At 39.0% G+C, this 25,389-nt stretch overlaps 1 protein-coding gene across 1 annotated transcript in view; it reads right to left on the reverse strand.

The window, feature by feature from the left end:
• tesca (tescalcin a) overlaps nt 1-25,389 on the reverse strand; it is a 36,667-nt gene that overhangs the window by 1,062 nt on the left and 10,216 nt on the right. Inside the window, exons 5-8 of the mRNA XM_043715839.2 lie at nt 16,581-16,642; nt 16,227-16,331; nt 5,649-5,696; nt 863-973 (exon numbers count right to left, since the gene is read on the reverse strand). Of these exons, the coding sequence (XP_043571774.2) occupies nt 896-973; nt 5,649-5,696; nt 16,227-16,331; nt 16,581-16,642 (293 nt within the window). The 3' untranslated portion in view covers nt 863-895. The remainder of the gene's footprint in view (nt 1-862; nt 974-5,648; nt 5,697-16,226; nt 16,332-16,580; nt 16,643-25,389) is intronic.

Below are 25,389 nucleotides of genomic sequence, written 5' to 3' on the forward strand. Positions count from 1 at the left end.
TGGACATCAAACCTACAGCTCAGCGAGCATACCTACACCCCAAAACAGTAGTTTTGTAGTATAAATAAGAAGTTGGTCTAATGTGCATGTTTGCAACTTAGCTGGTCCAATTGTGATGCTTTCAAACAGATTAATGTCGGTCATGCAGAACTGGTTTCTCAGTAATGCTGAGACTTGTGTGGTTGAAAGGAAGGGCTTTTTCAAAATCAGTATAATTATTAATTCAGGTTATTGTTAAGTTACTGGAAGGGCAATTGTATCATTTCAATAGAGCACAATTGATGTTTTAAATAATGAGATTAGCAGCCTTGGCTTGTTGTTTTGTTTCAATCCCATAGTAAATCAAACTGCAGAATGTCAATAGTATAGGGAATTGAACAGTTTAGTTGGAAGAATGGGAACATCGAATAAAACATGAAAGCATTGTTTGCCTTTAAGTGGAGGTCAGAGAGAAATGGGGAAAGGGAGGAGAGGGGAAAAGAGGAGAGTCAGGAATCTGAATTTTTTTTGTTTTCAAATTTTAAGATGGATACATCCAATTAGAACCACAGAAAATGCTTGAATTCTAATGTTGTAGTTGATGGAGCATCTATTTCACCATTTAATGAGGCAAAGGGAAGAAAGCTATGTTCGTAAAACAGGTGTGAAATTGTAGCACTGATCAATTCAGGAGGGAACTACATCAGTTCTCAGATCTAACACTAAAAACACTTCATAGTCACCAAGCATAAAAATGTAGTAAACAAGTTATAAAATGAAGATGAGTGGAATCATGCGTGTATTAATCCATTCAATATTAGCTGAAATAATTTGTTGGCTTCATGGTTTAACATTAAAGCTTTTCATCTGGGATGATGCCAACCTGGATTCTTTGCAATCTGGATTTGCATTTTTACTATTTACAAATGGCAGTAGTGTCCATATTCAGAAAACGCACGTGCATTTTTGTTTCTATCTTCAAATCCTGCATTATCTGAAAAAGAAAACAGGGAATGATTTGACAATTCACTTCGGGTTTATTTAATGGCAATAATATCCAGTATTTGACGCACTTGCTAATCATTATCAAACTTGTCAGCAACTCAACAGAATCTTTGAACTATTAAAGCAAGAAAGAGGCTTTTTGATCATCGGGTCTGTTTTGACTCTGATGGAATAATTCACCTAGTGCCATGACCCTGCTATCTTCTGGGAGCCTTGCACACTTTACCTTTGAAGATAATCCTTTTCCTTTGAAGCCACAGTTGAACCTGCCTACACCACACTTTCCATCTGATCATTTGCTACATGAACAAGTTTTTCCACATGTTGCATAATGTTTTTTTGCTATTTATCTTAAATCTGTGCATCTTGATCCTTCCAGCAATAAGATGAGATTTTCCTGTCTACTCTGTCCAGAACTCTCATGATTTTGAATACCTCTATTAAGTTTTTCAACCTTCTCTTCCCCAAGAAGTCATGATTTGGAGATGCCAGTGTTGGACTGGGGTGTACAAAATTAAAAATCACACAACACCAGGTTATAGTCCAACAGGTTTAATTGGAAGCACACTTGCTTTCGGAGTGACGCTCCTTCATCAACCACCTGATGAAGGAGCGTCGCTCCGAAAGCTAGTGTGCTTCCAATTAAACCTGTTGGACTATAGCCTGGTGTTGTGTGATTTTTAACTTCCCCAAGAAGAACAGTACCAAACTCTTCCACTGAACTTCAGAAATAAAGTTCCTCCTCCCTGGAAGCATTCCCATGAAGCTTTCCTCCACCCTCTCATCCTTCCTAAAGTGTAGTGCTCAGAATTGTGTACAGTACTCCAGTTGAGGCTAAACCAATATTTTATGCCAGTTTAATATAACTTCCTTGATCTCGTACTCCATGTTCCTCTTCATAAAGTGAAAAACAACCAAAGCTTTATTAACGGCTCTCTCAACCTGTCCTGCCACCTTCCATGACCAGTGCACATGTGCACCCAGATCCCTGTGCACCTGCACAGCCTTTAAGATTGTACTTTTTTAATGCGCCTTTACTTTCTTCTTACCAAAACAAATCTCTTTGCCCTTTTTTGTATTAAATTCCTTCTGCCAATTATCCACACATTTTACCAACCTGTCTTTCTTTTTGGAATTCTACATTATACTTCTTAGAGTTCACAACATTTCCAAGTTTTGGACCATCTGCAAGTTCTGAAAGCATGCCTTGTACATCAAGGTCATTAAAATACACTGGGCTATCCTAACATCGACCCTGGAGAGCTTAGCTATAAACTGTCTTCTTGTCTGAGGAATAATCACCAACATTTAGTCTGTTTCTTGACACTTAGGCAACTTTACATCCACTTTGCTACTGCACTTTATTTGAGTTCTAATTTTGCTCACAAGACTTCAGAATTATTTCAAATGCTTTTTGGAAGTCCACATGCACCACATCAACAGCATTGCCCTCATGAATTTTCTCTTTTACCTCACCCAAAACTGAAGCAAATTGGCTTAACACTATGCCCTTAACAAATCCATACCGGTTTTCCGTAATTAATCTGCACTTTTCTCGGGTAACAATTAATTTTGTCCTGAACAGTGCATCTCCAAGTTTCCCAAAGTTAAAATAAAGCCCAAGAGTTCACCCTGACTCTTTTATTTTCTGATTAGAACCAGAAAATTACAGGGTGAGCAGATAGAAGAGCGCAACAGAGTAAACAAAGAAGGCAAGACACTGAAGAGAAAGGGGGCACATACAGTTTATTTAACTAGCCACATATAACAGAATATTCAAACACTTGCTTATGGGACTTCTGTTCAAAATAAATTATTTTGTAAAGGTTATTGATAGATATATACTATTCTGTGCATTATATGATTTTTGAAATAATGCTGTGAATTCTGATGTGCTGTGTTCAATGTGTAACATAAAGCTATTACCTTAAAATCATATCTTTATTATCCTTGACAATTTATGCTGGTTAATGGGATTAAAATTTACAATTTGGCTTCTTTAATTATTTTTAAATGTTTAATGAGTACAGTAGTAATATTGAATGGGAGTTGAAAGATATTGATTTTACAACAGTAAATCTGAAGGTACATTAATTCGCGTGGCAGAACTTCAGAAGTGACTTTCTTCAAAATTAAAGGAGGTGTTCAGAGACTATAGTTGGATGGATTCACATTTGCAGCTCTTATGAAATTCATAGGACTGAAGCAATATTGTGACCAATCATAATTATTACAATCCATTTGTCCTCCTACGGGGTCTCTCAAAAATCAGAGGTTGCAGTGTTCCTAGAGAGGAAGTTGAGTTATGGAACTGCTGCCCATTTCCATTGCAAGAATTTACATTAAAGATAGCCCACAAGTGCCATTTTTTTTCAGTGTGGAAAATAATTAGTATTTTCTTAAATTGGATAGACAAAACTTGTTTCAAAACAGTCTCAATCTGTGCCCATTGTGGAATTTCCTTCCCGTAATTTGTATGTTTTAATTTAATGAGGAATCTCATTTCAAATTGTCTACTGGAGTTTGGAGTTTGTGATGAAGAAGAATAGTGGGTTTAATCTGTGTGGCTATTTAACTGTTTGTTTAACTCACAGACTCTTTTCTGTCACTTGGCGTAGTTATAATGTTCTGTGTGTTACTGTTTTTGATCAATGAAATTTGAACCAGTGGATAGTCTTTGTCAGCTGAAAGCTAAGACATTGTTTCTGTGCAGACTTCCCATTTTAATGTTAATAATAGATGAGTTATTTCAATGAGCATACCTATCATGCATTCAAGTTCATGAAATAGCAGCAGAAAAGACTGGAAAATTGCAAACAAAGATCCTGTTATCTGGTAACCTGATGATTTAGTCTCTCCCTCGGGTTGAGTTTGGGGATTTATAAGCAAGTATCAAGCTAAAGGCAAACATCCTCAGCAATTAGCATTTAAACAAGGAATAGGAGAGGTTTCAGGTTAGAATTATAAGATGATCTCCCAAGTTGACCGTGTAGGGTGGGAAAAGAATGCATTAAACTGTATAATGGCTTTGTGGAGGTAAGGCTAAAACCAAGTGAAGATAATTCTGTAGCAGGGAACTGTCAAGGAGAGTGAAATGATGACCTGTTCAGTGGTTGTGGATGTGTTGATTTCTGTTGAAACATTGAGGAGAAAACAGATAAATTGGCATGATTGCAATCATAAAGGACGTCAATGGCAGCTTTGACTGAGGCAGTCTTAGGGCCAAGTAGATGAATTTAAATAAGATATGGTTTCCACTGGGAGTGAACTCTGGTCTTTAATAGGAGGCCATTTTGAAAACACCTGTTTTAGCAATACACTGCTTTTCTCAAGCCTGTACCTTCATGTATTTTAGAGTGGGGTTTTAGGATTCTGGTCTCCTTCCTATTGGAAAGATGTTGTGAAACTTGAAAGGGTTAAAAAAAATGTACAAGGATGTTGCCAGGGTTGGAGGATCTGAGCTACAGGGAGAGGCTGAACAGGCTTGGGCTGTTTTCCCTGGAGCGTCGGAGGCTGAGGGGTGACCTTATAAAGGTTTACGAAATTATGAAGGGCACGGATAGGATAAATAGACAAAGTCTTTTCCCTGGGGTCGGGGAGTCCAAAACTAGAGGGCATAGGCTTAGGGTGAGAGGGGAAAGGGACAACTTTTTCACGCAGAGGGTGGTACATGTATGGAATGAGCTTCAAGGGGATGTGGTGGAGGCTGGTACAATTGCAACATTTAAGAGGCATTTGGATGGGTATATGAATAGGAAGGGTTTGGAGGGATATGGGCCGGGTGCTGGCAGGTGGGACTAGATTGGGTTGGGATATCTGGTCGGCATGGATGGGTTGGACCGAAGGGTCTTTTTCCATGCTGTACATCTCTATGACTCTATGTAAACACTTTGTTTTTCTATTATGCATGGTCGAACACTGTAGTTTATAAAGTAGTCGTTAACATCCAATTTATTGTGAATGACAAAGTGAATGATCTCATTTATTTATTAAATGCACTTTAGTAATGCTTCTGTTTCACCTCATAAAACAGGCTTTCAATGAACCATTGTGCACTGGTATCTAAACTATTTAAATCTGAGCTTGATGGGCAAGGCTATCTATCTAGATTTCAGGGTTCTCCAAGAAGTTCATTCATCACCATTGCATTTTTGTTAATTTTACTCATGACATGACCATCTCTATTTTCACAGTTTAGTTTTTATGTTGACTGCTTTTCTACTAAAAACATTTAAAAAAAATTTTTTTTTTAAACTCTAGCTGGTTGGAACAAGCAGACAAAGAAAATGGTAAATGAAAACAGACTAAATTTAAAGACTAAATTATTGATTTCATAAGGAAAACTTGTTAAAACACAAAAAATGTTTTTAAAAAATGACGAAGAAGTAACCATGCAAACAACATTTTAAGTTAAATTATCTCGGTAGGTTAGAGTTAATATCGCAGTAATAAAATTGATCCTGATATTTGAATACCCGAATGGTGCAACAACATGCATATTTGGCATCAATGTGTGAAATGACACTAGCAAAACTGGTTAACCGAACAGTTATTTAGAATCCATGATCAGTCATTTGCAGAGTGTGATTTCATAATATTACATTCTCAGTTCTGCATTAGACCTGCTTTCACTTCACTTGTTTTCAGGATAAGTTAATACAGACCTTAAGGAAGTCATCAAAAGTTATTCCATCATACAGTTGATCAGGCTCCTGAATAAATTTAATAAGAATAAATAAGTATTAATGTGAAAAGTATTGAAACAATTTAGTGTGACTCGGAACATATTTTCAGTTCAGACCTAAGACTTTCTTGATGAAGAAGACTTTAATATTTTTTTAAAGTCACATCTGTTGCAAACTAAAATTACATGACATGCCTGAATTTAGAGATTTCGGGTATTCTGTTTTTAGAATTAATTTTGAGGATATGGGTTTTGTTGACTGTAGTGAAGGTGCTCCCATAATCCTGGCTAATCCAGGATTTTCACACACTGACGGATAATAATCCACGTCAATATGATTTGCAACTTGGAGGTTATGATATTCACACACCTATTCTGTAATTGTCTAACCGGTGATAAAGGTCATTGACGCGGGATATGCTTGCAGGTTACAGTGAAGCCATAGTACTCCACAATGGATGTTTAGCTAAATGGATGAGCTGCTGATCAAATGGATTGTTTTGTCAGTGACATTGTCAAGCTTCTTAAATGTTATTGGGGGTCAACTGGCATAGGATATTTCATCACAATCATTTGTGTCTTGTAAGTGATAGAGGAGCTTCAGGAATCTGAAGAGCATCACTCTGAGCTGCTTTAGCAGCCACAGCACATAAAATATTTGCCCTACCACAACATGTAAACATGTTCACTTGTAATTGGTTGATCAGACTTTCAATGCACATATACTGTTGCTAGCCCATGAGAATAAGGAGGTTTCAACTTGCTTTGCTGTTCTTCATGCATGTAAAGTTCTTTATTGCTGGGTCCCTTTCATATACATTGAATCCAATACCCTGTTAGTGGTTCCAGTGCCCCTTCAAAATGTTTATGTTGAATATCTTGAGATTTTTACCTGCGATGCTCTTTACATGACTTCTTACCACACTCGAAAAACACAATGCATATTACTTAATGTTGTTTCTCCTACCTAAAGCAAAGTCAGATTGTTGTTTAAGATGCTTGCAAACATGCTTTAAGTCATTTTCTTTTAATTTCACCATATACAGTGTAAACACAGCAAAGCTATTTACTTACAATTTCTGGCAAACTTAGTAGTTTTTGGATCCAAGAAAAGACAGATTCAATGACTTCAAAGCAAAATACTCAGAATTTTATTGAACAGCCCCAAGGCTCGGTGTCTTTTACAAGTCAATTTCTTTCTTGCTTCATCTTGCCAAATCTGATTATCACTATTTTGTAATTATGGTTTCTAGGGCAATGTGGCAACATGCTGTCTGGGGGAAGTGCTGATTTGCATCGGATTACACCTTCCAAGTCATTTGCAAAATATTTTCCATCAGTGGCTCTTGTGTGCAGTATTGTGAAAATGAAAAAGGCTTCACTCTGAGAATAGGGAAACATCTTCCTCAAAAAAGTTCTGACATTCAAATACTTGTGTTTATAGGGAGCTTAGAAGTCAAAAGAAAAATAAGTTGGTACAATGACAGTAAAGATAGCATGGCCTGCAGAACCATGCACTCCCCAAGTTAGTGATTGGCATTGAAGTGAAGTTCCAGATTTCCAGCATCCACAGTTCTTTGTTTTATTTTAATGGTCAAATTCCTGGTACTGAAAATCCACAGAACTGAATCTACTAGACTTCTAAACTATTGGTGGACAATTGTCCTAATTGCAGTTTGCCACTACAGCAGATAGCTGTACTTTTTTTCAAATTGCCCCTGGAAAAACTGTGGTTATATTTATTAGAACAGGGAGATCTTAATATTGTTGTATACTTTAAAAAGAAAAGTGTGCATTTGTGCAGGACCTATCACATCTACAGTATGTCCCAAAGTGTTGTACAGCTAGTGAAATACTTTGGAAAGGTAGTCATTGTTGCAATGTGTAAAGTAATGAAGGGTTTGAACACTGTAGCTAGAAACTCAATGGTTAGCACTGCTGCCACACAGCAACAGGGACCCAGGTTCGATTCCATCCTCAGTCTGTGTCGAGTTTGCCCATTCTCACTGTGTCTGTGTGGACTTCCTCCAGATGCTCCGGTTTCCTGTCACAATCCAAAGATGTACAGGTAGGGTCGATTGGCCATGCTGAATTGTCCATAGTGTCCAGGGATGTGCAGGCTAGTGGATTAGCCACAGGAAATTAAGTGTTAAAAAGGTTAGGGTAAGTGGTGGGTCTTGGTGGGATGGAGCTCAGAGGGTCAGTGTGGAATCAATGGGCTGAACGGCCTGCTTCCACACTGTAGGGAATCTATGATTCCATGAAATAGATTGTAGTAATTGAAGGGTCAATAACATCTCAGTTTCTTTCATTATTAAGTGTAAGAGAATTGAATACAATATTTCATTGAGCGTGTGAAGCACTGACCATGTAAACTTTTATGAACACCGCAAATATTGTAAACATAACAGGCATGACCACCTGGCTCTGTGCGCAACAAACACCAAGAAGGTTTATTTTAATTGACTTGGTGGAACTTCAGCTTCTTTAGAGACCCAGCATTTATTGTCCATTAGAATGCAGTGGTGAGCCGCAGTGCTATTTGGGACTATGCCGCAGTGCTATTTGGAAGGGAGATCCAGAATGTGACCAATTGGCATTGAAGGAACATCTGCATAGTCCCATGTCAGGATGGTGTGTGACTTTGAGGTGGTGGCATTTCTGTGTGTTAACTAGCTTTGTGTTTTTAATGTGGATGAGGTAGCACATTTTAACGGTGCAATGAAAGGTACTGTGTGGGTTTCTGCAGTGCATCTTCCAGAAGGTGCACACACTGCTGCTGTGTTCCAGTCATTAAGGCAGTAAATATTTAATTTCGTGGTTGGGGTGCCAATCAATCAAATTACATTGTCTTGGATAGTGTTGAAAATCTTGAGTATTACACTTATACATTGACAAGTGTGGAGCATTCTACCACAAACCTGACTGGTGCCTTGTAAATGCCAAACAGGTTTTGGGGAGACAAGGGTTGAGCCATTTGTTACATTTTCTCTTGCTGTCCTAAGGAACCCCTGTCAAAGTCATTGACTATCACCTCATTTCTGGCATTCAGCTCTATATCCATGTTTGGAACAAGGTTAAGGAAAGTGACAGGAAGATCAAAGTGCGGCACAGACCAGACAGATAGTCCAATTCTGACTTATTTACATATAGGCCTGAGGTTTACAAGAAATCAGCTAAATGTTAGTTTTGGCAAGTTTCGTGGAGGGTTTCTCTCCATAAGCATTCGTGATTTTTTTATGCTATTCTCCATAACTTGCCTCATTATCTATGCACCATCTCTCAATAGTGTTCCACTCATCCTGTCTCGCCAGAGGTGGAAATACATGCCACTACCAGGACCTCTTGAGATTTCTGACATCAGTGCCATACAACAAGTCAAGCACTGCTAGTCAGAAGTTGCACACTCTGCACACAGAGGCACATGGAGGACTGTGATAAAGATGGCCACAGAATTATTCCATATGGATCTTTGACACCAGGAGCTTACAATGAAAGCAGCATGTCATGCTGTGCAAAGTAGGAGATTGTACAATTAACAATATCTTATCTAATTCTGGATCAGTGGTGCTGGAAGAGCACAGCAATTCAGGCAGCATCCGAGGACAGGCAAAATCGACGTTTCGGGCAAAAGCCCTTCATCAGGAATAAAGGCAGAGAGCCTGAAGCGTGGAGAGATAAGCTAGAGGAGGGTGGGGGTGGGGATGAAGAAGTTTTCCTCCTCTCTCTACAAGAATCTCAGGGAGTCTCTATGCTACTCTATCCCACCACCACCCTCCTCTAGCTTATCTCTCCACACTTCAGGCTCTCTGCCTTTATTCCTGATGAAGGGCTTTTGCCCGAAACGTCGATTTTGCCTGTCCTCGGATGCTGCCTGAATTGCTGTGCTCTTCCAGCACCACTGATCCAGAATCTGGTTTCCAGCATCTGCAGTCATTGTTTTTACCTAATATTTTATCTAACCCCATTCACTGCCACATCATCCAAGAAAGGCCGCATTACATATAGAGCACATTGATGAATACTTTCAGATCAAAGTGAGAGGAAATCAGTTCTGTGGCCTTATGCAGCCTATGAGTAATAGGATTTTCTTTGTTTATTGCAGCCCATAGAATCACAGAGATATAACGCATGGAAACAAACCCTTCAGTCCAATTCTAACTAGATGCTGACCAGATATCCTAAATTAATCTAGTCCCATTTGCCAGCATTTAGCCCATATCTGTCTAAACCCTTCCTATTCATATGCCCTTCCAGATGCTTTTTAAATGTTGTAATTGTACAGCCTCCACCACCACCTCTGGCAGCTCATTCCATACACGCACCACCCTCTGCGTGAAAACGTTGTCACTTAGGTCCCTTTTAATCTTTCCCCTCTCACCCTAAACCTTTGCCCTCTAGTTTTGGACTCCCCAACCCAAAGGAAAAGAACTTGTCCATTTACCCTATCAATGCTCCTCATGATTACCCTTCACAGAGTGGTACTTGAATACAGCACAGTACTGATTAATGCATCCGCATGATGTCACATTTGAGAGGTGCAATGTTCCCAGGTTTCTAATTACATCAGATTGCAAAATGAATCTAAGTTATACCATATATGACATTCATTTCAGCACATCAGTGAACTGTCAACACACTTTCAGTTGTCAAATAGCCAATGAACATGCAGGCAAAATATCTTTCTGCCTCACAAGTTCTGTAATAGTAGCATCAAATATCTAGTGTCACATCGTAATGAAAAGTGTGGATGCAACTTTTAAAGTTGGCTGTGATTACTTCTGTTTCATAGAGTTGACAATGATCGGTCTGCAATGACCAGTGGTGATGATTGTTGGTGAGCAGGATTTGCACCGCACAGAGTTGGACAGTGTAGGCATTTCACACAAAAGGTGCAATGGTCACAGATATCTTCACGCTGTTCTGTGAAAGTGCCTCATTAATGTAATTGCCCATTGAAGGGCCTCACATCCCTTACTAATAGGGCCTGTGCACTCAGAGAGAAAAAAAACAAAACTCCTCCAACTCTGGGTGTGGTCGCAGCCAGTTTCCATTTCCATTCACATGATTATGGAAAATACTGCAGGTTGCACTTTGGCATGGAGAGTCACAGGGTCAGCCTGGTAGTCAAAGTCAATCCACTCCCCCACCCCCCCCCAAAACTCCATGTTGTTTTTTCTCTTGAATTCCCTGTTGAACCCACTCAACTTTTTGAATACTGTCCAAGTTGCAGACCTAGAGGAGCAAGCAGTGAGCTGGAGTGGCCAAGAACCTGCTCTGACTTTCATGTCAGGAATTGTTACTGTCTAATTTCTCTCCAGTGCATCGAAGAACAGGGAACTGCATTTCAATGCAGTGAGATTAGGTATGAATGGAAAACTAATGCATGCAAATGGTTGCATAAAGGCCTCTCATCACTCACTAGTGACATTTTAAAGCTGCTGTTTAAAACTCAGTTGGAGAATTGAACTTTTCTTTCTCGACATCAAATTTCTGCCAATCTCACCCTATTTTCCCAATTGATTCACCAATGCCATGTCATTCAGGGATTGGGGAGATTCTGCCCATAATTGTATTGAATTTGCAGCTTGATGAGACATTGGGCACAGCTGGTTTATGCTGCATTCTGAGTTTTCTTTCACCTGACCTAGGCACCTTGCAGGGAAGTCATTACTATGAGGCTGAGTATCCACTTTTCAACAAAATTGGCCGTTATGGAGAAATTACAGCCGCTTTGAAAATTTAGTTCTTTTCCCCTTCTGGTTCCACTCAAGCTCATCTGCTGCACACTCAATCTGCCACATATCAGCTCTTTAAAAATGTAATGTTTTATAAAATTGCTTCACAAACCATTCCATGACATTTTCAGCGTGACAACGTGAAGCTTGGTTAATGTAGCAGACAATGAATTGATCAGAAAAGATAAAACAGTTTAAATCTACCACCTGAGTCACTCATTTGTAAATGACAGCATTTTGTAATTAGATTCAGAGAAGGTTCACTTGACTGATTTCTGGGATGAAGGGGTTAACTTTATAAGGCAAGGTTGGATATCTTGGACTTGGCACCCTGCCTCTATTCTTGATGAAGGGCTTTTGCCCGAAACGTCAATTTTCCTGCTCCTCGGATGCTGCCTGACCTGCTGTGCTTTTCCAGCACCACTCTAATCTAGACTCTGGTTTCCAGCATCTGCAGTCCTTGTTTTTACCTATCTTGGACTTTTACTTATTGGGAGTTTGAAGAATGAGTTTGTCTTATTAACACATTTAAAATTCTGAACAAACACGAGGGGGTGGGTGCTGAGGGGACATTTCCCCTAATGGAAAGGCTAGAACTAGAGCTAGTAGTTAAAGAACGAGAGGTCTTCCATTTAAGACGGTAATGAAGAGAATTTATTTCTTTCAGAAGCTGATTACACTGTGGAATTCTTTCCCCAATAACAATGGAAGTGTAGGCCAGTGGAATTGTTCAAAGTTTAGTTCGATAGATTCTTGATTGACAAAGGAGTCAAAGGTGATAGGGACTAGAGTAGAGCTGAAGTCACAATCAGAACAGCTGTTTCTTATCAAATGGCAGAGCAGTCATAAGGGACCAAATAGCCTACTCCAGCTACAAATTAATATGTTTGTATGCTCCTATAATTAGGAGACAGGGTTGTGTAAGGGCTTTAGGAACCTGGTTGAAACTTTATTGCTGGAACAGCACAGCAGGTCAGGCAGCATCCAGGGAACAGGAGATTCGACGTTTCGGGCACAGGCCCTTCTTGATTCCTGAAGAAGGGCCTGTGCCCGAAACGTCGAATCTCCTGTTCCCTGGATGCTGCCTGACCTGCTGTGCTGTTCCAGCAATAAAGTTTCAACTTTAGGAACCTGGAACAACTTGCAAATAATGCTAAGGCAGTTAAGGCAGAAACCTGTAGTCTAGCCACGTGAACATTAGAAACAGATGCAGAAAAGTATTTGGAGTAGACAAACTCACAATAGATTATTAAGCTCATGGTATAGTCTTTCAATATGTAACAGTAAGATTAGAGCTTAGTATATTACTGAATACCATGTCTTGTTGTATTTATTCTGATTATTCCAATTATGTAATAAGCAGTGTTATAAAGAAGTTCAAACCTGAAGGTAGTACTTCACATTTCCTTTTCCTCCACTGGTCTGACTTGAATCCAAACTCATGGATGTGGTTATAAAACCATACAACAAAAGATACAATTGTCAGGATCCTTGATAAACATAATAAAAACTATTCAAATCTTTCTCATTTGTGTTGTTGTATCTGAAAGATTCAGCTTAATTTTAAAATCTCCTCCAAGGCCTGCAAAATTAAGAAATGAGCAGAAACTCCCAAAGGTGACGAGTTTTTAGGCACTTTGTGGACCAGGTTGCTTTCCAGCACAGACTCAGAGAAATGTGCGAAAGTACATGTCAACCTCAATAAAATGTATAGAGAGCCTGTCCATGTGGCACTGGGCCACAACATAGGAATTGACATCAAAGTCTACCACTTGGGGAACCCCAAAACCCCTAACTTCCAGACAGAGATAAGAAATAACAAGAAAAAGTGTAATAAGTAATCTGAAGTGGCATGTAATAAGACTAAAATGTGCAAACTTCAAATTTCTCTTTGAAAAGAAAACAATGCTTATCATTGGTATCTACAGAGGAGTACCACATCAGACTCATGATTTTGCAGGAAGACAAATTAGTAGCTCAAAGACCAAACATTGGTCGAGTCCAACTTGTCCATGCCAACCATAATCCCAATCTAAATAGCCCCAGCTGTCTGCATTTGGCCCATATCCCTCCAAACATTTCTTATTCGTGTACTTATCCAAATGACTTTTAAACATTTTAAAATATGTATCCACATATACCACTTCTTCTGGAGGTCATTCCATACACAAATCACTCTGTAAAAACATTGCCCCTTGTGTCTTTTTTAAAAATCTTTCTCCTCTCACTTTAAGAATATGCCCCCTAGTCTTGAAATTTCCCACCTTAGGGACAGGACACCTGTCATTCACCTTACTTATACTCCTCATTAGTCTATAAACCACAAAAAGGTCACCTCTCAACCTCCTACACTCCAGCGAAAAAATGTCCTAGCCTATTCAGGCTCTCCTTATAACCCCAGCTTCTATTCCAATTTGAAGACATTCATAAAAATGTATACCACAATTACTTCTATTAGATTCTGAACATCAGATTCCTGGTACATGTATTGTGTTCTAAATTTTGCTCTGATTTCACAAGTAACAAGAGAAGCAAGAAAAACAAGGTATGAGTAATTTCATAGACCACACCTTAGATGTTGCATTTACAAATATAGATTGGAGCAGGAGCAGGTCTCCATTTGTGAAGCAAAACAATTCCAGGCATTGTCAGTAGTCCATGATATGGCACCTCTGATCAGTGCTTGCTTTAAGTGAATGTCTATAAAATGAATTCTATTGTCTGTCCAGCAATTGAGTGCAATTGTTTTGATGTGTCTGTCTTAGTGGTTTCACTTTTGTGTCTAATTTAAAGGCCAATTATTTACTATTCTTGCCAACAAAAATAATTAGGCCCTGTACACGGAGAAGAAAGTGCTTCAATGATGTAGTTAAAAATCACACAATATCAGGTTATAGTCCGACAGGTTTATTTGGATGCACTAGCTTTCAGAGCGCTGCTTCTTTCATCACCTGATGAAGGAGCGGCGCTCCAAAAGCTAGTGCTTCCAAATGATGTTGATTGATTACAACAATCTCTTTTGAAGACAAACCATTTAAAATGATGTAATAACTAGCACTGATGGACTACTGGATCATTAAAGGAATGTATGCATTCAGTTATAGAATCCCTTTGATGTGGAAGTAGACCATTTGGCCTAGCAAGTCCACACCAAACCCCTCATAACCCTGTATTTATGATGGCTAACCCACCTATCTCTGGACACTGTAGAAAATTTACCATGGCCAATCTACCTAACCTGCACATCTTTGGACTATGGGAGGAAACAGAATGCACAAATTCCACATAGTTGCCTGAGGCTGGAATTGAACCCCAGCCTCTAGTGCTTTGAGGTAGCATTGCTAACCACTGAGCCACTGCACCACCCATGTGAAACATCTATCATATACAAAGAAACATCAGAGCAGATTGTTAATCCTTACAACACATCCATACCAAAGAATAAGAACAGGACGGACTCCTGCTCACTCATTACTGACAGAATATATGCTTTACCAATGGATACACTGCAAAACCTTTGTGAAAAGGCAATGAGGAGGGTTTCATCCAGCACTGGACAACAGAGTCAGAGAAGAAATAAAATCTCCATTCAGTTATGTTAAAATGATTGCCACCATTATATAAAAGATCAGTCAGGCCAATCCATTGTCTACGCATCATCACCATGTGAGACGGTCCATCAAAAACGACGTCACATCATATATTTTTATTGAGTTTAATGACAGTTCTTCATGAAATCAAAATGATTGGATGCTGCTGAATCCCCAGTGTACTGTCACATGGAATGCTAAGATTCATGTTCTCTATTATTAATCTCTTTGTGCCATTTCTCAGCACACACTAAGCACCTCCCATAAAAACCACGATAAATGCAAAGGGTGAGTCACTAGGCTAAGTGCAAGATAAACTCAGAAAAGCCTGAAAAAGAAAATGCTTTAAAAATAATGGCTGGTATCTTCTATTTCTGTATTGGCTCAACAACATATTGTTAATTTAATAGAGTGAAACTTGTAGGCTAATGAATCTGAAAGTAAAAAAATTAGAGTCAATGTGTCTCCCATTTAAAAATAAACAAAACATGAAACATAAAAATGCTTTTAACACCACAGGAAATAAAAACAAAAAGTGTTATCCTCTTTACCAGTGAGGAACTTTGTCTTAGCTCGCCAACAACGGAAGTAATGCAATCCCAAATGGGAACCGCTGTTAAGTTAGTGTCAGATCTACTGTATTAAAACAATGACGTTTCCTCCGTATCATCCACCAGCACAGAGAAAGCCCAATGGAAGAAATTGATTCAGTTCTGCTATTCTAAAATCTAAAAAAATAATTCTTTACACATTCCAGTATAAAGAGCCATGATTAGATATTGAGGCAACACACATGTAATGCTTCTGTTCTCAAATACGTTGCTTCATAAATGTGAGAAGAATGTGTTGAAAGATATTTTGCACTTGAAGCAATAAATTCTCTCAAGTTATCCCTCAGAAGTGAACACACATACAAATGAATTAGGAGCCGGTCTAGCCCATTCAGCTGCTCAAGGCCGCCCCATTATTTGATAAGAAGTTAAACATACATTGATCACACTCGCAAGCAATCTTCAGAGGTCCTACATAACTCTCCATAAATCTCTGGATCACGTCGTTAGAGAACCCTGTTCAACATTGGCTGCTGACCATAATAACAGCCTTACTGTATCTTCCTGCCTCTACTATGATCTTCAAAGCTGCTAGTTATGAAGAAAGTGATTTTGATGGGAAAAGAATCAAAAGGTGAAATACCATAAAGTATGAATGTAAATATAAAATGGCACAAACCATTTGTCCCACACAGATGTTGGCAGCTTCCAGCATTGCAGCATCCGCAATTGATGAGGAGGTCTTTTCTGCATTTGATGTCTTGGATAGCAATTCGTCTACAATCTGAACCAAAAGGAGAGAGCACAAATTTAAAATCATGTTACAGAGAATAATGAAATCTGTATATTAACCAGAACACAGTAGTTAGTTGAAGTCTTTCAACTCAAAAGAACTAAGCTAACAGTTGTAAAGTTATGTTTTAATCCAAGTCTGAATTATAGTATTTAATTCATTCATTCTTATTGCATCTGTTTATATGGAATTGAGTGATTAAAAAGTACTTGGAATCCAAATTGTGGGTTGAAAAGATACCTCTCTTAATTCTTCCAAGGTGATTTTTCCATCTCCATTAGTGTCATACATCCGAAACAAAACTAGAAGAAAAATAGTAGTCTTTGGATTAGTGCAAAGTGTTTTACATCACAGAGAACCGAGTATTCCAACAAATGTGACAGAAATTTTCTACATAGCAATATTTGCTTATAGACATCAAAACAATGTAATTCAGCAATTAATTATATTAATTTGGAAAACTTTCACATTGTTCATCCTACTAAGCAGCTGATGTATAAAAAGCCTAAAGTATACAATATTCAATGCAGTGAAACCAAGTTGTTGTTTGTTGTAAAATAATGGCACACAGATCAGCAGCTATGCTGAGGACTTTAAAGGAATACTCAAGAATTCAAATGCTAGATATCTTTAATCAAGTCCTTCAAGCATGTTATGACATATCTCTGGAGCAGGTGGGACTTGAACCTTGGCATTCTGGTAAGGAGATTAGCACTGCACCACATGGATTCTGATTCTAAAAAGGAGTAAATTAATCTATCCACATGCAGCTCTCAAATTGCTTCATGATGTACTATCATTGGTAGTGCCCACTGAAGGTTAAGAGGCTGGACCATCTTATATTAAGGGGTCATACAGTAATCACAGAAATTGTTCAGACGTAGACTTTTAATTATTTAAGTATGTGTGCTCTTCCTGCAATCTTTGTCCTCTCTGGTGTAAAGTAGTACTCTGCTTCTTTTCCCCTTAGTGTGTTCAGTGCAAGAAAAAAAGCAGGTGCAATACCAAGTTTAAGTTATAATAATTTCTCATCAGCTAAGCCATGGTATTCCTCCTTAATTGTACACAATCTGGTATATTTGCTGAAGAAGGGAATATTCAGGATAATGGTCTTGATCATCAAGGACTAGGATTTCAAAACAATACAACTGCCTCGTGGGCATGTGACGCAGTCTAACAGAAGCCAGTGATGTGTACAAACAAACATTTAATGTGAAAGTGGAAGATTCTTAACACAATGTTGCAGCATATTCACAGCACTGTGCTGAAAATTTCCATGTGATGTAGAGTCCAAATGTGACACACAAGTACTTTCTGATTCAGAATATTTGGGATACTCAAAGAGGTAGCTAGTATTAATGAATGACTGGATATGTGATGGAGCCAGTGAGTACAAGGTGCAACCAAAAAAATGGGTCTCCATACAGATAAAGCACTTCAAATCATTCTAAGAAGCTGGGTAAGGGTGAGGAATCTGAGGGATTATTGAGAGTTGGGGGGGGGGGGGTGGGTGAAAGAAGCCCATAGGTAGTATTTGCTTAGTGCAGCTGGGAGATAAATTCAGAGAAATTTAATGCAGTGCCAACTTGATGAAGCTAACTGTGGCAAAGAGCTGGAACTGTGCCGTCAGTAAGTGCTGAGTGCAGCCAAGACAGTGCAATTCTAGGAAAAGAGATTCAACCAATGAGAGGACAGCAGTCATGTGTAGTGCAGCAAAGTGATTCTGAGGGAGCGTCAAAGTTAGATTTTCTATGGAATTTCTTAGGAAAGAGAGAAATTTTTAAATCAAATTTGGTAATTTGTGGTCTCATTGATATTTGGATCAGTAGATGAGAAATTGCTGGGATCCTTCTGGACTGCCTTTAACATTCAATATGTTCTATGGAGTGCTTAACAGCATTATGTTTGTCAACTGACATCTACCTCATGAATTCCGGATGATAAAGTGTAAGTTGTAAATATGTTGTAGCTTGCTTAATTTTTCTACTCATTTATTTATTTGCTTGTTCAAAAGTGGAATATTGTGTCTTAATTCTGTTAGATATGTACCTTGGATCTCGAATTTTGTCTAAACAAACATTCCTGGTCCCTAATCAGATTGGAACATAAATATTGTGGTCTTGTCTGGGACCATAATTGATTTCAGAGCTTCAATTCCTGTTGTCATGTTTTGCCACACTTTGTCCATATCCGCTTTTATGATGGAATGATTATCTGTATTTCACATTGTGAAAAGAAATGCAGAGAACATGACCACAACATATATATGTACAAGGGTATTCTGAAGTTGCTGTGTACATATTCAGCAAGACCTGGATAACATTCATGCTCGGCATAATTGGCAAGTAACATCCACACCTTACAAATACCAGGTCATCTCCCACAAGAGAGAATCTAACAATGTCCCCTTAATATTCAATGGCATTACTATCACTGAATCCCCAATGATCAACATCCTAGACATTAACTTTGATTAGAAACTGAACTGGACCAGCCATATAAATATAATAGCTACAAATGTTTCATAAGCTGAAAATTCTGCATTGATGAATATTCTGATTCCCCAAAGCCTGTCAGGAGTGTGATGGAATACGCTCCACTTGTCTGGATAACTCAAAATGCTCACAAAGTCTAGGGCAAAGCATCTCGCTTGTTTTACACCCCATGTATCACCTTAAACACTCACTCCCTCCATTACTGACAGCCCTGACTTAACTTGGCGAAAGTGGGTATTTCAGATGCTGGTGATTAGAGTCGAGAGTGGGGTGCTGGAAAAGCACAGCAGGTCAGGCAGCATCCGAGGAGCAGGAAAATCGATGCTTCGAGCAAAAGCCCTTTCTTGCTCATTCCCGATGAAGGACTTTTGCCCGAAGCATCGATTTTCCTGCTCCTCAGATGCTGCCCGACCTGCTGTGCTTTTCCAGCACCACTCTTATCTTGATCCTGACTTAACTTGTTGAGGCTCCTTCAATAGCATCTTTCAAATCTGCAAACTCTACCACCAACAAGAAAAAGGATAGCAGACACTTGGGAACACCCCATGTGTAAGCCCCCTCTGAGCCACATACCATCTTGACTTCAAAACATGTTACCGTCCCTTCACTGGTTCTGTGTAAATTTCTGGAACTCTCTTCTTAACATCAATATGGGTATTCCTATACTCCAAGGAATGTAGCAGTACAAGATGGCAGTGAGGGCAACTAGAAATGAACATCAGTTGCTGGCCTTGCAGGACCACTCACATCCACGAAAGAATAAAACTATATCTTGTCTTTTCCTCACAGTTAGCCAATGTGAACTGATGAAGGCTCAATGATTTGAAGCATTTAATCTGCTTCCCTTTCCACAAAAACTGACAGCCTTGCTGAGTAATTCTTCCATTTTCTTTAGTTTTTCTTTCAGATTCCCAGCATTTGCAATACTTTGCACATGTTAATGTACCAGTTATTTTCTTACAAGGAGGACAAGATAAAATAAGTATACTTGAAAAATTCCAAACCAACAGGATAATGATAGCACACAAAATGTAAACAATCTAACTGCGTATGTACTACCTTCAATCAAATTTATGAGTTGTTTAAATCTGCTCATGGGTTCCAAGAAAAACAGAAACTCCACAGGTCTCCCAGCAGTAACTCTGTGCATTCCGAAGAAGTTACGTAGTGTGATTTTTAACACTGTCACCCTGATAGAGTCATAGAGATGTACAGCACAGAAACAAACCCTTTGGTCCAATTCGTCCATGCCGACCAGATATCCCAATCCAATCTAGTCCCACCTGCCAGCACCTGACCCATACCAAACCCATCCAGGTGCCTTTTAAATTTTGCAAGTGTACTAGTCTCCACCACTTCCTATGGCAGCTCATTCCATACCCGTACCACCCTCTGTGTGAAAAAGTTGCCCCTTAGGTCTCTTTTATATCTTTCCCCACCCACCCTAAACCTATGCCCTGTAGTTCTGGACTCTCGCACCACACGGAAAAGACTTTGTCTATTTATCCTATCCATACCCCTCATGATTTTAGAAACCACTATAAGGTCACCCCTCAGCCTCCGACGCTCCAGAGAAAACAGCCCCAGCCTGCTCAGCCTTTCCCTATAGCTCAAATCCTCCAACTCTGACAACATCTTTGTAAATCTTTTCTGAACCCTTTCAGGTTTCACAACATCTTTCTGATAGGAAGGAGACCAGAATTGCATGGAATATTCCAACAGTAGCCTAACTCACAAAGTTAACTCTATTACTTTCTCCAGAGATGCTGGCAGACCTGCTAAGTTTCTCAAGTGTTTTCTGTTTTTAATTCGATTTCCAGCATCCGCAGTATTTTGCTCATATTCAAGTATTTAATTTACTGCCACTTCTCTTCCAGATATGCCCACCAGGAAAACTTTCTTCTCTCTCTGATAGAACTTTTGTTTGAATCTTTCAGCTTGTTCTCTTTTACTGCTTCCTGATTTCTCCCTAGCATTTGATAAAGCTCCCTTTCACAGCCACATCCCCTCCCTTAGTGACTGTCTCCATCTTTGCTTTACCCTACGTAGTTTCCAAATGTAGGCTCCATGTTTCAAATTGTTCCTGATTTACAGATATCTCCACAACATACAACAATCCTCAGACAGTAGTTGTCAATGCCCAGAGAGATCCACACTCAGTGCCATGTATCACCACATGCACACTCTCAACCTCTCCCTCTACCAGCATCCCCTTTACATGATCACAAAGTTGTCCAAGTAACCAGTTCCAATTTCATACTTAGGCTCAAACTACACGTCAACAAGAAACCATTTCTCTTTCTTTCAGGTGTTAAGGAATAAATTCCAAAGAAGAGTCATAGTGACATTGAATTCTCTATTTTCCTTTCTCCTCACAGGCTGCCAGACCTGCTGAGCTTCCCCAGCACTTTGTGTTTTTGTTTTAGTTCTTCAACACTCATAGTACTTAATTAATGTATTGAGTTCCTTAGGTGTTCTGGTTTCACAAGATGTAAATAAATTCTAATTTTAAATATGGATATTAAAGAAACAGTTGCCTGGAGTCTCTGTTTATTTGTGCTGATATTTTTCAGAGCAATCTGGCCATAATCAACATAATGAACATTACAACTTGTGTTTCTTTGTGTAGGAGCTGATTATGTTCAATGCATAATTTATGTTGGTTTTGTAAATAAATTGGGTAGAAACCAGACTTGTTCCCCTCCCACCCACTCCCCAACACAAAATTGTCTGTGCTTCTCTCCACCCCTCTAAGATGAACTAATAACGCACTGGGAATCTCCACAATTTGTGTTTGTTTTCAAGGCTTTCAGTAGGTTTTAAAAATGACTCTGGTCCTTTTTAAGTGAGAGAACACAAATAGGTACATTTTTAAAGCTGTTGAATGTCATTTTTTCATCTGCTGAGGAATGGACTACTGAAACCCAACAGTAAACTAACAAATGGTTCTGTATATTTCAGAAAAATCCCAGACATTTAGGTCACTCCCATATAGTGAATGATAGTGATTTGTTTATTTGTTGATATATTCCCAAATTTAGCTGTTAATTATTTACAATTTATCAAAAAGAGAGGAAGGTGGGCAGAGGGGTAGGGTTGCCCTGTTAGTTAAGAATGAAATTAAATCTATGGCATTAAATGATATAGGGTCAGATGGTGTGGAGTTGAGGAACTATAAAGGCAAATAGACCATAATGGGAGTTATGTACAGACCTCCCAGCAGTGGTCAGGAACAAGGGTACAAGATGTACCAGGAAATAGATAGGGCATGTCAAAAAGCCAAAGTCACAGTGATCATGAGGGACTTCAATATGCAAATGTACTGGATGAATAATGTTGCCGGTGGATCCAAAGAAAGGAAATTCATGGAATGCTTACAGGATGGCTTTTGTGATGGAGCCCACAAGGGAGCAGGCTATTCTAGATTTAGGGCTATGTAATGAGCCAGACTTTATAAAAGACCTTAAAGTCAGGGAACACTTTGGAGGCGGCGATCATAATATGGTAGAGTTCGGTCTGCATTTAGAAAGAGAGAAGGCAAAATTGGATATAATGGTGTTACAGTTAAATAAAGGTAATTACAGGGGCATGAGAGAGGAACTGACAAAAATCAAATAGAAGCAGAGCCTAGTAGGGCAGACAGTAGAGCAACAATGGCAGGAGTTTCTGGGTGTAATTGAGGACACAGTACAGAGGTTCATCCCAAAGAAAAGAAAGAATATTGGGGTCTGGGGAGATTAGACAGCCATTACTGACAAAAGAAGTCAGGAAATGTATCACAGAAAAAGAGAGAGCCTATAAAGTGGCCAAGAAAACTGGGAAATCAGAAGGTTGGGAAGACTACAAAAACAAACAGAGGATAACAAAGAGAGAAATAAGGAAGGACAGGATCAAATATGACAGTAAGCTAGGCAGTAATATTAGAAATTATAGTAAAAGTATCTTTCAATATATAAGAAACAAATGAGAGGCAAAAGTAAAGATTGGGCTGCTCCAAATTGATGCAGGAAGGCTAGTGATGGGAGATAAGGAAATAGCTGAAGAACTTAATAAGTACCTTGTGTCAGTCTTCACAGTGGAAGGCATGAGTAATATCCCAACAATTAAAGGGAGTCAGGGGGCTGAGTTGAGTATGGGAGCCATTACAAAAGGAGAAAGTACTTGAAAAGCTAAAAGGTCTAAAAATTGATAAATCTCCTGGCTGGATGGGCAACATCCTAGAGTTTTGAGGGACATGGCTGACGAAATAGTGGAGGCGTTGGTTGTAATCTTTCAAAAATCACTGGAGTCAGAGAAAGTCATAGATGATTGGAAAATCACTGTTGTAATCCCCTTGTTCAAGAAAGCATTAAGACAAAAGACGGAAAATTATAGGTCAGTTACCCAAACTTCGGTTGTACGTACAATTCTGGAATCCATCGTTAAGGATGAGTTTTCTAAATTCTTGGAAGTGCAGGGTTGAATTAGAACAAATCAGCATGATTTAGTAAGGGGAGGTCATGCCTGACAAACCTGTTAGAATTCTTTGAAGAGGTAACAAGTAGGTTAGACCAGGGAAACTGAGTGGATATTATCTAGCTAGACTTCCAATTTGCCTTTGATAAGATGCCTCACGAGAGGCTGCTGAGTAAAGTGAGCTACTGGCTTGGATGGAGGATTGGCTGTCTGACAGAAGGCAGAGAGTTGGGATAAAAGTTTCTTTTTCAGAACGGCAGCCGGTGACAAGTCCAGCAGGGTTCAGTGTTGGGGCCACGGCTGTTCACTTTATATATTAATGATCTGGATAAAGGGACAGGAGGCATTCTGGCAAAGTACGTCGATGATACAAAGTTAGGCAGACAGGCAGGTAGTTCTGAGGAGGTGGGGAGGCTACAGAAAGATTTAGACAGTTTAGGAGAATGGTCTGAGAAATGGCTGATGAAATTCAATGTGAACAAATGTGAGGTCTTGCACTTTGGAAAAAAGAATACAGGCATGGACTATTTTATAAACAGTGAGAAAATTCATAAAGCCAAAGTACAAAGGGATCTGGGAGTGCTAGTCCAGGATTCTCTAAAGGTTGACTTGCAGTTTGAGTCTGTGGTAAAGAAAGCAAATATAATGTTGTCATTTATCTCAAGAGGGTTGGAATGTAAAAGCAGTGATGTGCTACTGAGACTTAAGAAAGCTCTGGTTAGGCCCCATTTAGAATATGTGTCCAGTTTTGGGCCCCACATCTCAGGAAGGACACACTGGCACTGGAGCGTGACTAGCAGAGATTCACAAAGATGATCCCTGGAATGGTCACAACAACTAGCCACAAAACAACATAACCCTCTCTCACTAGTATCTTTACATATAGATAAGAAAGGATTGGACAACACATCCATCCGAGGACAAGCCAAACAGAGACACGCATGAGAATTCCTAGAAGCATGGCATTCTAACTGGAACTCTATCAACAAACACATCAAGTTAGACCTCATCTACCACCCCCCGAGAAAAAGAACAGGAAATGACTCCACCACAGGAAATGACATCACCAACCCAAAGAAACCCAAACATATAAACAGAAAGCAGGAATCATGTACACTGCTTTGCCTGGAGGCCCACTGAAGATGTTACCTAGTAGGGTGATGAAATGTCTGGAAATGAACCTTCCAGCTCAGTGAGCAAACCTAAATCCAGAACCTCAACCTGAGCTACAAATCTTCTCAAAACTCACTGAGGTCTTACAGTCTAATTAGACTTTACATGTCAAAAAATATTTTAAAGCAACTTTTAAAAAAGATCTATGTTTTCTACATTTTGACCATTTAGTTGGTCCACAGCAAACTTTGCATTAGGCAATACGAATATGTAGCCGGAATAGCATTCAACAATGAACACGTTTCAAGAACAGTTTCAATTGGTTTCAAAGGCAATCCAGTTTACACCTGGATTTTCATCTAAGTTCAAAACAGAAACTTAACCACATATTGTTTACCTCAACTAAAGTCTCGTCATATCCCTTGACAACCAACTGTACTGCATTACCAAAACTATCAGCATCCTAATGGTTTCTATTGACCAAAAATTCAACAGTATCAACCAAATAAATGTGATGCCTACTATATTGGGTCAAGGACTAGGTGTTTAATAGTGAATTCCTTACTCTCTCAAGTTATGAAGTGTGCCATGATAATTATGACATTTGTATAATTAGTATGTTTTGGGACTATGTCTTTAATTGAAGGTAGTCATGATTTTCTTAGAGATCAATAACTTTTAAAATGAAAGTCAGGTTTGCAGTTAACAGCTGAAAGGATGTCAGAACATGATTTCACATTTTGTCTAGTTTGAACTTTAGGAAGAATTACCAAGTGAAAAAAAATTGTGAAAGATAGCTCTATGATTAAAAGTTCCCAGACTGAAAAAGGAAAATAACAGAAGTAAACCCAAAGGAGCTTGGCCTGGTTTCAGGAAAAATAACCGACATGTTCAGCAGCCTGCCTGGCAGCCTGGGTGTTTTGATCAATAGAGATTAAAGGAGATCAAGGCAGTTTTACTGGGAAGAAGGTTCAAGATGTTTAGGT

Source organism: Chiloscyllium plagiosum, unplaced genomic scaffold (genome assembly GCF_037043375.1).
Source record: "Chiloscyllium plagiosum isolate Xiang-an unplaced genomic scaffold, Cpla_swu_hap1 HiC_scaffold_24, whole genome shotgun sequence".
NCBI lineage: Eukaryota > Metazoa > Chordata > Chondrichthyes > Orectolobiformes > Hemiscylliidae > Chiloscyllium > Chiloscyllium plagiosum.